Here is a 15,658-nt window from a genome sequence, read left to right on the forward strand (position 1 = left end):
TTTGATTAAAATAATTTCTGGCCTGTAGAAATCTAAAGAAGTCGTCTGAGCCTAAATCATGTTTGCTCCTTTCAAAGCTTTGAAATGCCTCCTTGTGGACGAATGAATAATAATTAGTTATACCTTTTCAAATCCAGTTCTTGAATCTATTATCGTACTGATTCGGGGAAAATCTGAATCACATGCTCACCATCAAAGCTTAGAGGCAAATTCTGATGACTTCTTTCAGAGCAGATGTGATTATTTGTAGTATGGGTTCATCTGCCATGTCTGTTTTGTTCTGTAACTTTATGTCCGATATTAAAGCTGTAACTGGTTTTCCTTCAACATCTTTCCATCCGGCGGAGTAATCTGGACAGCAGAGACATATCAGTGGTCTTAGCTGAGCTGCGCAGTAATATTCTCGTAGACAAGGAAGCCCACGACCTCCCTTTTCTTTCTTTGATTGGAGCGTTTATACTCGAGCTTTTTTCCCGTTCCAGATGTGTTTTGACAATATTCTGTCCCACGCCACAAACTGTTTTTGTGGCAGTCGGTAAAGACTGAAACAAATACAGGGAAGAATATTTAATCTGGTTGGTATTCCATCTTTGTCTGATTGTATGGATTCGTTTAGCGGGGCATAGTTGGCATTGAACATTTTGGTGACGTCACGACGCATTACCACCCATAGTAGCGATTCTTAATTTTGACTGGTGGTTCATAGTTTAAAGTTAATACCTGCATTTTGTTTACATTAACCTTGTATCCCGAAAAATGAAATACTTTTGTGTATTTTAGGTTTTTTCCCCAGAGTCTCCTTAGAAACTGTACCCTGATAGCAAAGCTGTGCTGGCTGCCTGTCTGCTGTTTACCTCAGCTGTAACTGTCGAGTGAGGAGCCTCCTGTGTACTTGCGAGGAACCCTTATTCATGTCAGGGGGCGGGGCTGCAGTGAGGAGGAGGAGGTTTTGTTAAGATGGCAGTGGCGTTGCCTCTTTCCAGAGGGCCTTTAAACTCAGCTTATCATGTGTCTGACACCAAATATATGAAGATTTCTGAGAAGAGTCCTCAGTGAGGCATGAAGCTGAGCATCAGGAGTCCAAACCAGATTAGCAGCAGATTAATGGCTAACATCCAGCTGTGCTGACCATCTCGGACCTTCTCTGGGCTGAAGTTTGAGGCATCTTCTTCCTGTCATGTGACGGTGTCTGTCTTCGCTCATCAAAGACACATGCCGATGTAAGCTGACCACAGCCCCGAAGCTTGGCTGTCTTCATCAAACGTCACTACAGTTCAGGTTGTGCCGTTCAGAGCTTAGCTTGGTGCAGTGTCTAACCAGACCTTGTAAATCCTCTTCTTCATGGACATTAATGTTTGTTGTAGAAGAGCCGCACTGATCAGTTTGTGGGAGGTGAAAGATTCGGTTTGTAGCTCTCAGTGGAGCCTCAGAGCTTTGAGGACTGAAGCTTGGAGCTGAAAGGCTGTTGGGAAGCCGGCAGGATTTCTTAGGTTGTTGGAAAGGTTTCACCTCTCCTTCAGAAGGTCTCTAAACCTAAAGAAGACATCCAGTTATCTTCAGCTTGTTGACATCACACATCAACAAGAAGGAAACGTCTCACCTGGCCAGCTCCAAGGACACCTGTGATTGGATGGATCAGATTGTGTAAACAGCTCTGAGGTTGAGAGGAGCCTGACTCTGAGATCTGCCTGGAAGCTGTTTTCAAACAGTTAAAGGAAACAGAGAAATGATATGGAAGAGAGAAACAGTCCATGAACACATCTCCTCCTCGCTTTTGTCTGCAAACACGTTGCTTTGTTGGAGGAGATGTTCACACAGCCGCAGGAGATCGCACTTCTTCCTTCCTCGTCTCGCTGCCTTTCTGCGGCGCTGAATAGCACAGACTCACAACAATGTGCGCTGGCCTTGGAGGGAAAGTGTTACTGCAGACAGGCTGCAAACACAGACTCACACGAAGCTCCGTCTCACGCAGAGAGCCAGAAACTCTCGACAGGTGTGTGTGTTTGTGCATGTTAGTGTGTGTGTGTCTGTTTGTGTGTGTGTGTGTGTGTGTGTGTCTGTTTGTGTGTGTGTGTGTGTGTGTGTGTCTGTTTGTGTGTGTGTGTGTGTTTGTGCATGTTAGTGTGTGTGTGTCTGTTTGTGTGTGCGTGTGTGTGTGTGTGTCTGTTTGTGTGTGTGTGTGTGTGTGTGTGTCTGTTTGTGTGTGTGTGTGTGTTTGTGCATGTTTGTGTGTGTGTGTGTGTGTGTTTGTGTTTGTGCATGTTTGTGTGTGTGTGTTTGTGCGTGTGTGTGTGTGTGTGTGTGTTTGTGCATGTTTGTGTGTGTGTGTGTTTGTGCGTGTGTGTGTGTGTTTGTGCATGTTTGTGTGTGTGTGTGTGTGTGTGTGTGTTTGTGCATGTTTGTGTGTGTGTGTGTGTTTGTGCATGTTTGTGTGTGTGTGTGTTTGTGTGTTTGTGCGTGTGTGTGTGTGTGTGTGTGTGTGTGTGTGTTTGTGCATGTTTGTGTGTGTGTGTGTGTTTGTGCATGTTTGTGTGTGTGTGTGTGTGTTTGTGCGTGTGTGTGTGTGTGTGTGTGTGTGCGTGTGTGTGTGCGTGTGTGTGTGTGTGTGTGTGTGTGTGTGTGTGTGTGTGTGTGTGTTTGTGCGTGTGTGTGTGTGTGTGTGTGCGTGTTTGTGTGTGTGTGTGTGCGTGTTTGTGTGTGCATGTGCACGCTGTTATGGAGTGCGGTCTAACACAGCTTGAGTGGGTTTCTTTCAGGAGTCACATGACTGCCTGGGCTCCATGCTTAGTTCAGGTTTCGTTAGCAGCGACGACCCGGTCGTCATGACGTCATCCGTAACGGAACCACAATTTGTTCTGTGGACTTCTTCCTGTTTCTGCCCGTCACAATAAAAGCATTCGTCTCACACAGTCAGCGGCTCAGACTCTCTGTGATGTCATAGATCTGATACGTCAGTCTGATGTTTCCATCTGAACTTTGCTCTGAGCACATACCTCAAAACTCTTGAAAACATTCTTTACTGGTTTCTGCACCATTTTACCGCCGAGCCTCTCAGTTTCACCTCCAGCTGCACACAGAGCTTCTCCCAGAAGTCTCACTGGTTTTCTTTCATGTGTTTCCTGGTTTTTTGATGGCAGCCTGTCCTGTATTTGTGTTTTTAAAGGCGGTGTTCCTCGTGCTGTGAGAGGGAACCAGTATTTGACTTGGTTCTCTTGAAAGTGTTCAAGTATTAGTAAGGTGATCCTGCCTGGACTGTTCTCCAGCTGATAATTACTCGTCATGATGATGTCTGAGTGTCTGCAGCAGTGAACGAAATCTTTATATTTAAGCACCTTTTCATTGGCGAGCCGTCAGACGCTAACAAGACTCTTAATTAGTGTTTTATTAAGGACGAGTCCGTCGGAACAGCCGAGCCACTTACAGCCCTGAAACGTGTAAAACAGAGAGCCGCTCGTAACCGTGCGTGTGTGTGTGTGTGTGTGTGCGTGTGTGTGTGTGTGTGTGTGTGTGTGTGTGCGTGTGTGCGTGTGTGTGTGTGTGCGTGTGTGTGTGTGTGCGTGTGTGTGTGCGTGTGTGTGTGTGTGTGTGTGTGTGTGTGTGTGTTCAGTCCCCACAGTACAGTTCAGGCGGCAGCTACGACAGCATGAAAATGGACTTGAGCGCCGAAGACTTGACCGTGGGGCGTCATGGCAGCCAGGGCGCTCCCGATGATGATGACGACGACCACGACGACCATGACGACAACGACAAGATGAACGACACGGAGGGCGTCGACCCCGAGAGATTAAAAGCCTTTAATGTAAGTGAGAGACGGCGCTTTGAATGACGTCCATCAACAAACGTTATGCTGATAAACAGAAATGTCGGACAGCTGTTCGAGGCATCGATCCAAAGCACGGCACATCTGAACCTTCATCCACTTTTATTATCACAATCTACCGAATGATCAAAGCTAGCGTTAGCTGTGCTTCCAGACACTGCAGACAGGTGTTCACACGCTCTGCCCAGCAGAGACGAACAGCCAACGACCGTTTGCTTAGAGCGAAGAACAGAAAAGGAGCAGAGGATGCTGATCAGTGCTGATCACATCTGTGCATTGAAAATGCTCCAAAAGGCTCCAACAACACAAGCATGGTGCAGAGGTCCAGTTCAGCCTAGCAGACAGTCAGTCAATAGGCCACACCCCCTACAGATGCAAACTTAAGACTTAAAACCATTTAAACAGGTGTTATGAGAACAGTCCAGCTGTTATCTTTGTCTTTGTTCAACTCCTCTCCAGTGTATGAACTGTGTCAATGCATGTAGGCATTACCTGCTGTGTGTGTGCACTCTCCTGCAGATGTTTGTGCGTCTGTTTGTGGACGAGAACTTGGATCGGATGGTGCCTATCTCCAAGCAGCCTAAGGAGAAGATCCAGGCCATCATCGAGTCCTGCAGCAGACAGTTCCCAGAGTTCCAGGAACGCGCCCGCAAGCGCATCCGCACCTACCTCAAATCCTGCCGTCGCATGAAGAAGAACGGCATGGAGGTACTGCAACATGCATGCTGCTCTTCTTCTTTGCTTATTTCTTTAATCTGCTCCACCCTGGAGGTCCCTGCAGGGGGCGTCTGCGAGACGAGGGGACCGGTTCTCAAAGGTTAGCTGGGATGGTTGAACTTCTGTAGAGTCGCATTTAAAGTGAAGGTCTCAGATGGACTGAAGCGGTTTGTTCACTGTGACCTAAACACAAGGTCAGAAGGACGGGGGCTAAAGAGGACACGAGCTCAGGATAATATACCAAAGGAACAGGTACAGGTGCCTGCAGTGGAACATGTGACAAAGACACTCGGAGCTCGTGTCCCACGCAGTCACAGCGCGTCTCTGTCACGGTGCTCACGTCTGCGTCCACAGAGGGCAAAGGTCAGAGCCAGGAGCTTTCACAGGTGATCATCACAGCTGAGTCTGAGCTCTGAAGGTCAATGTCATAAATGTAGTCTGAGAGTGTGGAGGACAAACTGACCAATCACGGCACAGTCTCTGCTGCCCCTGGTGGTGGAGACACACATGCTTGGATAGCTGATGTTATTCTTCATCATCTAAGCTTTCTTGTCCTTCATCTCCTGCTGTTTCATCTTCTTCTTATTCTGGTTCTTCCTCCTCATCCTCTTTTTCTTCTTGTTTTTCCTCTTCTCCTCACAGATCATCAGTTTACCTTCATCTTCCTCTCCCACCTGTAAACCTCTTATTTTCCATCTTCAGGCTCTTCCTCCCTGTGGTGCCCTCATTCTTCATCTCCACCTCCTCTTCCTCAGTGTGTTTTCCTCCTCGCTGTGAGCTGAAGCGGTTTGACTACCTTCTCCTGGACGTTTCCTTCCACTCTCACGATCACTCCTCATGTTCTCCTGCTGATCGCTTTTTTAGCTCGTTGGTTAATTGTTCTGTTTTTTTCTGCTGTGGATGATTTTCCTTGATGTTAGTGATGTGAACGTGATGATGAAGAACCCGAAGACTCTGACCCTGAGCTTCTGTTGTTTTCAGACCCGCCCCACTCCACCTCACCTCACCTCGGCCATGGCTGAGAACATCCTGGCTGCTGCCTGCGAGAGCGAATCACGCAACGCTGCCAAGAGGATGCGCCTCGAAGCCTACCACGTGAGTTCCTGCGGTGCTTCCACAGTTGTGTCCGACACAGAGCTGCTTTACTGACGGCTTCCAGCGAGAGGCGCTCTCTCCTTTCTGATCAGAAAACCCCGAAGGAACATCAGGGCTTCAGTGCTGGTGTCAAACATGAGGCCCGCGGGCCAGAGTCAGCCCGACAAAGATTCCGATCCAGCTCACTGTGGAAAATGTGAAGCAGTGCATACATACAGCTGATAGAGACCATTCACACCACAGCAACCGACGAGCAATTTAAGGTTCCTGTTTTTCAAAAAGTAAGGAATATTATCTGTGACACAAACCCGACTGATGACCACAGAACAGCAGCGCTGACACGTTTCTGTCATTTACAGCAGCAGCGTCTCCTCATCATGCAGACACACACATGCTGTGGCCCCTGCACAGCCCTGACTCACAGCCATGTTTCAGGGACGAAATGTGCAGGACAGGGGCGAGGACAGTGTGGAGGACAGGGGCGAGGACAGGGGCGAGGACGGTGTGGAGGACAGGAGCGAGGACAGTGTGGAGGACAGTGTGGAGGACAGGGGCGAGGACAGTGTAGAGGACAGGAGCGAGGACAGGGGCGAGGACAGTGTAGAGGACAGGAGCGAGGACAGGGGCGAGGACGGTGTGGAGGACAGGGGCGAGGACAGTGTGGAGGACAGGGGCGAGGACAGTGTGGAGGACAGTGTGGAGGACAGGGGCGAGGACAGTGTGGAGGACAGGAGCGAGGACAGTGTGGAGGACAGTGTGGAGGACAGGGGCGAGGACAGTGTAGAGGACAGGAGCGAGGACAGGGGCGAGGACAGTGTGGAGGACAGGAGCGAGGACAGGGGCGAGGACGGTGTGGAGGACAGGGGCGAGGACAGGGGCAAGGACAGTGTGGAGGACAGGGGCGAGGACAGTGTGGAGGACAGTGTGGAGGACAGGGGCGAGGACAGTGTGGAGGACAGGGGCGAGGACAGTGTGGAGGACAGGAGCGAGGACAGGGGCGAGGACGGTGTGGAGGACAGGGGCGAGGACAGGGGCAAGGACAGTGTGGAGGACAGGGGCGAGGACAGTGTGGAGGACAGGGGCGAGGACAGTGTGGAGGACAGGGGCGAGGACAGTGACGAGGACAGGGTCAAGGCGAGGACAGTGTCAAGGACAGGGGCGAGGACAGGGGCGAGGACAGGGGCGAGGACGGTGTCAAGGAGGGCGTGGACAGTGTGGAGGACAGTGTGGAGGACAGGGGCGAGGACAGTGTGGAGGACAGGGGCGAGGACAGGGGCGAGGACAGTGTCAAGGACAGTGTCAAGGACAGGGGCGAGGACAGGGGCGAGGACGGTGTCAAGGAGGGCGTGGACAGGGGCGAGGACAGTGTGGAGGACAGGGGCGAGGACAGTGTGGAGGACAGGGGCGAGGACAGGGTGGAGGACAGGGTCAAGGCGAGGACAGTGTGGAGGACAGGGGCGAGGACAGGGGCGAGGACAGGGGCGAGGACAGTGTGGAGGACAGGGGCGAGGATATGGCGTTATTTTTGTGCCTCTATTCTGAGAAAATTTGAGTTTAATTTGAGCGAACAAAATTCCTTACAGTGTTTGCTATTATCCGTATACACACACACTAACAGCCCCGCTCACCCAGTTGTTGGTGTTTGCTCTTGCATTATTATTAGTAGCGCTGTCAGCGTTAATCTCTGTTAGCGCAGATTCCCCGTGCGAGAGGCTGCATGGCGTCTACAGGTTAGCACGGTTAACTCGTTAGCGCCGTGCAGCCCCACGCACACGTTAATGCGATTATGGCGCTGACAGCACTAATTATTACCACTCCACTGGGTTTAGCTGCCATCACACCTGTGATGTGTTGGTTATCCATACAACATTCAGAGCTGTAGTTGGACACGCCCACGGCAGGCGGTGCCCATGATCATGAATATGTTTCGAAGCTGCTGTGAGTGCAGTTTGCGTTTATCAACTTTCCAGTTTTGGAAGTTTTTCTTTAATTCCATGAGAGAAAAATCCCCTGTCAGCATCAGCATTCCTGCTTCCTGTCCCCATCGTGCTGTTTTTATTTTGAAAAGCTCCTGACTTCCTTGTCCTTCCTCAGGATGAGCAGATCACTCTGGATAAGCCGTCCGGGGTCGGAGGCGTTCTGAGGGAGCCGGCGTCCCTCGCTCACTCCGCCTACTCATTGGCCGCCTCAGCCTTCTCCTCCCAGGAGTCCCAGCTCTATATCAACGGCGCTGGCCTCAGCTACGGTTACCGTGGATACCCAGGCCTGAGCGCCACCATGCAACACCCTGTTTCCTTGACAACCGGTGCTGCTGCTGCCGCTGCTGCTGTTGCTGGTCAGACCAACGGTAAGTGATGACACAAGCAGTCCGTCTTTTACTTACAGATTGTTGGGTGTGGTTTCATCATCAAAGGTCCAAAGTTGAAATGTTCGGGTCCTTCCTGTGGATGTTTTCTCGTGTCAGGAACATATTTTATGTAATATCACATTATTTCTAAGTAATGACATCATGATGTCGACCGTGTTCCTCTGCAGGCCCCACTGACCTCAGCATGAAGTCTCACTCCTCCACCAACGTCAGCAACTCCTCCTCTTCTGTTGCCGCCAACAGCCTCGGTGGGCGGGGCAGTGGTGGTGGAGGAGGGGGCGGGGCGTCGACCCAGCTCAGCCAGCCAGAGATCACGGCCGTGCGTCAGCTGATCGCTGGATACCGAGAGTCAGCCGCCTTCCTGCTGCGCTCAGCAGACGAGCTGGAAAACCTCATCCTGCAGCAGAACTGATCTCACACACACACACACACACACACACACTACCCCGTCACGTTTCCTGCGCCCTCGCCGGCCTCGCCTGGTTTTGAAACTGTGGCGACCGTTTGGAGGAAAACGGGAACCTGAGGCCGCAGCGAGGGCGGAGAATCCACCGAATCCTGCCTGAGAACAAAACCCGGAACGCCGCAGGAAGCTCGGCTCCTCTGCGGAGGCGCCTCACAATCACAGAGGAGGAGGAGCAAAGACTCTCTGGGGAGCTGTGGGGTCGATCTTCTTCTGGTTATAAAAACGACGTCGCGTTGAGGCTGTCTGTTTTCGGACGCTGTCCGTTTCTTTGTTGGGACGTTTTCTCTTTCGTGATTTTTCCGTTGGACTTTTTTAAAGTGAAAGAAGAAAAAGAACAGACTGTTCGTGTTCGCCTGTATATAAGCTCTCTGTGTCCTTCAGCACTTTCTCCTCACCTCTGACCTCACCCCGTCCTTGCCCTTGGCCCCGGGAGCCGCGCGCTCACTTATGCATCCGAGACGCCATTTTGACCGCCAGGAAATACCTCAGATCAGACCTGCCAATCAAACGCTCAGCTCCTGCAGGTGAAGCCGGGTTTCTCCGCCTCCTGATGTCGTCAGCGTTTCTTTCTTTTCTGAGGAGAGTCGTGCACGTGTGCGCAGGTTTACCTCCAGCTTCTATGAAACCTCAGCATCTGTCCCTCCTCCTCCTCCTCTTCTTCTTCTCTCTGTTTGGACCTACTCTCCGGCTCTTCTTCGTGGACCTAAACCTCCTCCTCTTCCTCAGGCTTGAGGATGAGGAGGACTGCTCCGTCTTACTGTGTGTGTCTGTTAAACTCTGAGATGGCCATTATTATTATTGTTGTTATTACTATGATTATAATGATGAACTTTCATGTTGCTGCTGCTATTTTAAAAACCGGACCTTCTGCCATAGACCTGAAACCTCAACACAGCCGGGCGGTAGCTCGCCGCAGTGCCCCGTGAAAACACGACCAACCGGCTCAGAGAGCGACGGTCCGATCCGGCGCTCCTCTCTGTCCCGCTGGCTGCTTGGTTGGCTGCTTTCTTTGTTTTGCTTCATAGGGCTCGATTCCTGTCGTGTTTTGTGACTTTCTAACTGTGAATCTTCTTCTTTTCGGACCCTCCCCTCAGTTTGGAGGGCACGGGGAGGGCTGTACAAACTTCTAGTCCCGTGTAGATTAATACTATCTGTTTGTTTACTAGTGTGTAACTTGTGATTAGTCTGAGAGGAAAGTGAGGCAGCAGATAAGTGGAGCGGGAGCTCCTCCCTCAGGTTCTCAGCCATGTTGGAATCACTCCTGATGTTCTGGTCCCTGCTTACGCTCTGCTGCTTGAAGAGTTTGACGTTTGTGGAAATAGGATTTGCTTTCAAGTTAGATGAAAATCTGACCTCATTGTTGTACCTGTCTGTAAATTTTAGCTGCACCTTCCAACCCTGGAGCTCTAGAAGCTGCAGTTCCTCTGATGTCCTCTGGAGGCTCCAGTGGTGGGTCGGCCTCATAGACTCCCATGTTAAAACTTTAGAGCAGAGGTTAACATGCTTATGGCTCAGCAGTAGCTTCTGGACCATATAGGATACAAGACAGTAGCCCTAAGCTAGCTTAGCTTTAAACACTAGAAGCTGGGGGAAGTGGCTAGCTTACTCATTAGCATGTTATGCCCTGTAAAAAGAAGCCATACTAAAAAAAAAGAGAGAAAACATAACATGTTAGCTGGTGCTCTGTACAGGTATAAGCAGATTTTCTGACCTTTAAACAGAGCCAGGCTAGCTGTTTACCCCTGCCTGCAGTCTTTGAGCTAAGCTAAGCTAGCTGTCAGAACATCAAACGTCCCATCAGGATCTCTGCAAGGAAGCAAGTTATTTCCCCAAACTCAAACTCTTCCTTTAATTCTCGTTCTCATCACCACTGAGTACTTTTGTCTTTTGATAGCGTTGTTTAAAGATAATTATTTTTCATTATGTGAAATTTAGCTTCAAAGTGCATTTTGAACCTCAGCTCGTTAAGGCCCTCGGGCTCAGTAAGGCCTCGGGCTCGTTGGGGCCTCGGGCTCGTTGGGGCCTCGGGCTCAGTAAGGCCTCGGGCTCGTTGGGGCCTCGGGCTCGTTGGGGCCTCGGGCTCGTTGGGGCCTCGGGCTCGGTAGGGCCTCGGGCTCGTTGGGGCCTCGGGCTCGGTAAGGCCTCGGGCTCGGTAAGGCCTCGGGCTCGTTGGGGCCTCGGGCTCGGTAAGGCCTCGGGCTCGTTGGGGCCTCGGGCTCGTTGGGGCCTCGGGCTCGTGGGGCCTCGGGCTCATTAGGAGTTTGGGCCCTCGTTGAGGCCTCAGGCGCTCGTTAGGGACTTGGGCTCGTTAAGCTCCTGGTTTCCTGGATGATGCTCTGCTTCTATTATGGTTTCTACTCAGCTCGACGGTCATTTCACTCTAATTTGCTCCCTTTTTGCACAGCGAGGAAAGCAACAGTCATCTGTGATGTGAAGGGGCGGAGCCCCTTTGTGTGAGTGTATGCATGTTTGCTCAGAGGGACCGCCCCCAACCCCCCACGCCCCGCTCTGCTGTGAAGCAAAGGGGGGGCGTGGCATGACAGTTTTCTGTCATGCGGCTGATAATCACCACGTTCACTGGAAGGTTTGTGATGGCAGCTCAGACCTCACAGCCTCCACCCAAACATCCACACCTTCATGCTCATGTGCAGCGACAGAAGCGCCCGAGCTTTGGGAAAAGTTTCACACGGAAGTGAGTGAATTTGATGAGGTTTTGTTTTTGGAAAGCTGTGATTAAAGATCAGCGAGAGGAAAACTGGAGAAAAATATGCAAAAAAAAAAAAAATACAAGAAGAAGAGCAGGAGGGCACGACCTTTGACCCACCTTTCACCTCAAAGCATTTAAAAAGGACGATCAACACCGATGTCCAATCAAACTTTATTCGTCCTCGTAAACAGAGTTTGGGTCCCGGCGTCCCGTCCTGCTCTTCCTCCATCTGATCCTCACTGTGCTCTCAGATGCTGCCTCTGCTTCCTGGCTTTCGGAGTCAGAGCGACCCAGCACCTCTGGGTCACCTGGACTGGTCCAGGTGTGCTGTGATGGGCTGAACCGCTCTCTGCTGTGGCGGCAGCGTCAGCAGACCCGGGACTTGGAGGTGTGGCGATCCCTCGGACCGCGGCGGGGTTTCACCTGCACTGCTGCCGTTCCAAAAGCCTCGACGCTCCCAAATGTTTGTGAGAAATAAATGAGATCCTCCCGTTAGACAAACAGCTGTTTGTTTACTTTGAATGGCAGCGTGCAATTGGTTTCCTGCTGTCGGGGAGGATGTCCTGAAGTCTCCAAACACGTCCTTTGAAGCAGTCTTTCTCTGTGATCGCCTTCAGAATCGCCTGTACGGACTCTGAGGACTCCATAAAGTTCAGAGGAAACGCAGGAACAGTTCGATGCACTTCTGCTTTATGTTCCCGACTTCCTTTAACTTCCTGCTCACGCCAGGGTCGAATGTTCGAAGCCGTTCTGTTCATCCTCCTCGATACCTTCTGCTCCTTTGAAACGACCTCTGGCGACCTTGTTATTATTCGTCTTTTGTTGGATTTCTTAAGGAATAAGTTCATAAAACCTTTGAGATGGTCTGATGAAATCATCGCATCACTTCCTGTTTCTCAGAGAGGATGTTTCTGAATCACACACAACAAAAAGCAAATGACAATCTGCAGAAAGGTGGAATTTGCTCTCTGTTTGGTTTCCATTCCTGCTGTCGGCACAGCCGGACAGATCGGGAGAATGATCCCAGTGTTTTAGCCATACACCGCCGCCGCCGCCTCCTTCTCCGCTCGTTGTTAACGTCTCCACGGTCGAGTACATAGCAGATGCGTTTCTATCCAGTTTCTATTTTTTAGTATGACGTGATTCTTCTTCTGATTTCTATATTTTGTAGTGTGATTAAAGTGGTCTTTTTATATTCCAGCAGTTTCTACCACACATTCCAAACGTGCACGTCAGCAGACGGGCCCCGGCCGGCGCCGCCGCGGATGCTGAGCTCATCTTAGCTGTCCTCCACAGCTGCTCTGTTTTTAAAGGTCGTGTTGAGACAGAGGTGGTCAGTGTGTCACAAAGATCACGGCGTCTCGTCGACCTCTCGGGCCTCAGAGACTCTGGAGGTGGAGTCGATCAGTTTACGTCACATTTAGCGCCTTCTGTCTTCATGTCCACCTGTTTTAACTCCTTAAAAGGAAAAACCATCAGTCGCAGCCTGCTGTGATGACGGTGAGTCAGCATGGAGAGCCCACCTGTGTCCACAGGTAACAGAAGCCTCCTGTCAGCCCCTCTGAAGGATGTTGAGGGGTCATCTTAAGGTTCAGGGTCAGGGTCTTCCTGCTGCTGTCACCTTTAGATCACTCAAAGGAGGTGCCAACCGCTCTTAGCACGGAGGAAGACGTGGCGAGGAGGAGGAGAGCTCGACCCACAGTCTGAGCGGTTTCCTCTGAATCGTCTGCCTCAGACGATCGGTCCTCAGGGACGAATTTAAAGGGGCGTGACCTCACGATGGGATCGTGCTCCCGGTCGTTCCTCACCCTCAGAAGCGAGGGTCAGCAGTCTGTGTAGAAGCAGGAACCACGACTCCAGCTGGTTCCTCTCAGTTTGTTTCCTTTTGGCTCAAAGACTCGAGTTTGATGAAGCGTGGAAACGCGCGCTTCACTCATTAAATCTGGCTGTCATGGCGGCAGGTTTCTAACAGATGCAGACATGAACATCAAAGTGCAGGATGTATTGTTTGTGTCTTGAATCACATGTTGCTGTGGAGGACGGCGTCTGTAGTCGCGATGCCAGTCAGGTCCCATCGAATCAGAATCTAAGCTCAAAACACGTCTTTAAGAAAAAAAGAAAGAAGGCAGACGGCGTTATGGAGCGTTTTTATTTTTCTATCTGTACGGCTTCTGTCAGAATATAAAGACGGCGTCCGGGCCGCTCGGTTTCCTGGTTTTCAGTTAGTGCTTTTCTCTTTCCTTCCCGTCTTTGGCTGACTTCTTTGTGCCGGACTCGTGACTGTCTCGACGTCCTCTGCCGGGCCTTCGTACCTTCAGTAATACCAATGTGAAACCTGTAACTCTCCTCATGGTTCGACTCAGTGGAAGTGTGATGTTTACATGTACAGATTTTTGCTATTTTTCTTTTCTGGTTCTTTCTGTTTTCATCTTCATGCCTCTCTTTTCCACTCCTGAGTTCCTCTCGCTCCTTCCTCACACAGGGAAATGGGGCTGAGACTAAATATGATTATCCACCTTTCACACTCTGCCCTTTCCCACTGTGGAGGCCTGAGAGTGCCAAAAGTACTAATGGCCTTAGCACCTTTAAATGCATCAACTAAGAAATTAATCTGAACTGTAATTCTCCTCTTTATTTCCTGTTTCATGTTGTAAATAAGGAAATAAAGTGCAAAATGAATGCATGAATAAATGAATGTAATTGGCACGCAGGTACCCGTGCAGCAGCCATGTTTGGACCTGACCTAAGGCTCATTTACAGCTCAGGTAAATGATTTGCAGGCCGTTAGTTTTAATTTAAAGCCTGTTTTCAGTTCATCAGTGTTAGTTTTATGGGATTATGACAAATGAGAACATTATTTATATATTTTTATTTTCATTATTTTTAGTAGTGCACAGTTTGGTCTAGTTTTTAGAAGACGGCGATTTCCTGCAGGAGAGGTGGTGAGCCTGGCCCAGATGTGGTCCAGATGTTGGCACAGTCACTGAAGCCGGGTCAAAGCCAGACGGGGTAAATCTGTACAAAGGTGAATATGGACAGAAATGTTTGGGTTGATGCATTTAATTTTCTGTTAAAGTGTTGGAGCTGTTCAGTCACTTTGGCAGTTTCAGTCCTCCGTAGGGTCTGGGGGATCGGGTACTTCCTGTTAGCATCATTAGCGTTGAGTTAAATCTGCCACGCTAACGTGCTCGGTGAAGAAAGTCGAGGCGTTCCCGGGCGGCCTTCTGGGTGTGGGAGGGAGGAGTTGTGCGATTGTTCGGCTCTGGAGGGGTGGGTTGCGGTTGACCCCCGACCTCTCGGCTGACTCCACGGCACACAGGATCCCAGCGGGGCCACGGCGACCCTCCGTGATCCGTGGGACACGATTCCTCAGTGAATGAAAAGCCATTTCGGGCCCCGGGCGTCGGGTCTTTAGTCTGTGAGTGTATTTAGCGAAACTTAAACTGCGGACGGCGAAACTCAACCTCAGGAACAGAAAAAAGGACATGACTTTTATAAAAGCAGCTGAAGGCCCATTTCCCTCTCTTTGATACCATATAAATTATATCAAATCAATTCTTTTTATATTTATTGTGTTTATTATTCTTCTATATAACAGTGGATACCTTTTGCAGTACCTGTGGCTGAATATTTTGATTCTTTAGAAAAGTGTTGATAATATATGTGAAAAAGAAAAGAAGAAATCTGGGTTCTTATTCTTTCTGTTGATGACTACATATCACTCTGGTCCATGACGAAGAAACCAATGATTATACAGACTGAGCTTTCTTTGTGTGATGTCACTGCTAAGGCTGAAATGTTTCTGGACTTTGTGACCGTTCAGTTTGTTTTTGGTTTGTTTCCTCCCGAGCTGTACATCACAAAGCTAAATATACTAATAAAAACTGTGTGCTATCTATCAGACGCCAGCTTTCACGCGCCCTTATTTCCTCCCATCACGAAGACTGACCCCTCACTGCACCGCATTTACGTCGGTGGCTGCGGATCGCATCCAGAGCCGTTTGCAGGTTCGTCTGGGGCCTCTGACAGAAATCCGCTCAGTCGGATGCAGCACACCGGACCGTGTCCGGGCTGAATAATCTGCAGCAGCGAGCGTTCGGATTAAAGTCACTTCCTGTTTGGTTTGGGAAGTTGCCGTAATTTGATCACATGACTTCATAGCACATTACACATCATAACACAGACTGTATATAAAAGATGCTTGGTTAGCACAGACTGTGTGGAAGCATCACACATACACAGAATAACATCCAATCACAATCCTGGAATCCTGGAGCTCCGCCTTCTTGGTCTGTTAGTACAGTGTTAGCCATGTTATCGGTCACATGATGTCATTAAACATTGAGTTTTTACTGCCTGTGTTCCTCAATAATTCGTTGTATGAATACGTGCGTTTGATTTTACATACTTCAGCTGCACTTCCATGTTTATTTGTACTGGAAGGTTTCAACAGACTCACTGCTGCCTCTGCTGGGCGTCAGAGGA

The 15,658-nt window shown here is 50.0% G+C and overlaps 1 protein-coding gene across 4 annotated transcripts in view; it reads left to right on the forward strand.

The window, feature by feature from the left end:
- Window positions 1-15,076, forward strand: part of LOC101475413 (nucleolar protein 4-like) — a 111,088-nt gene extending 96,012 nt beyond the window's left edge. For all 4 annotated transcript variants that reach the window (XM_076877932.1, XM_024806359.2, XM_076877933.1 and 1 more), the window contains 5 exons: window positions 3,608-3,799; window positions 4,340-4,528; window positions 5,519-5,632; window positions 7,727-7,979; window positions 8,168-15,076. In XM_076877932.1, the coding sequence (XP_076734047.1) occupies window positions 3,608-3,799; window positions 4,340-4,528; window positions 5,519-5,632; window positions 7,727-7,979; window positions 8,168-8,412 (993 nt within the window). In that variant the 3' untranslated portion in view covers window positions 8,413-15,076. The remainder of the gene's footprint in view (window positions 1-3,607; window positions 3,800-4,339; window positions 4,529-5,518; window positions 5,633-7,726; window positions 7,980-8,167) is intronic.
- The last annotated feature ends 582 nt before the right edge of the window (window positions 15,077-15,658 follow it).

This window comes from Maylandia zebra, linkage group LG20 (genome assembly GCF_041146795.1).
Source record: "Maylandia zebra isolate NMK-2024a linkage group LG20, Mzebra_GT3a, whole genome shotgun sequence".
Classification (NCBI taxonomy): domain Eukaryota; kingdom Metazoa; phylum Chordata; class Actinopteri; order Cichliformes; family Cichlidae; genus Maylandia; species Maylandia zebra.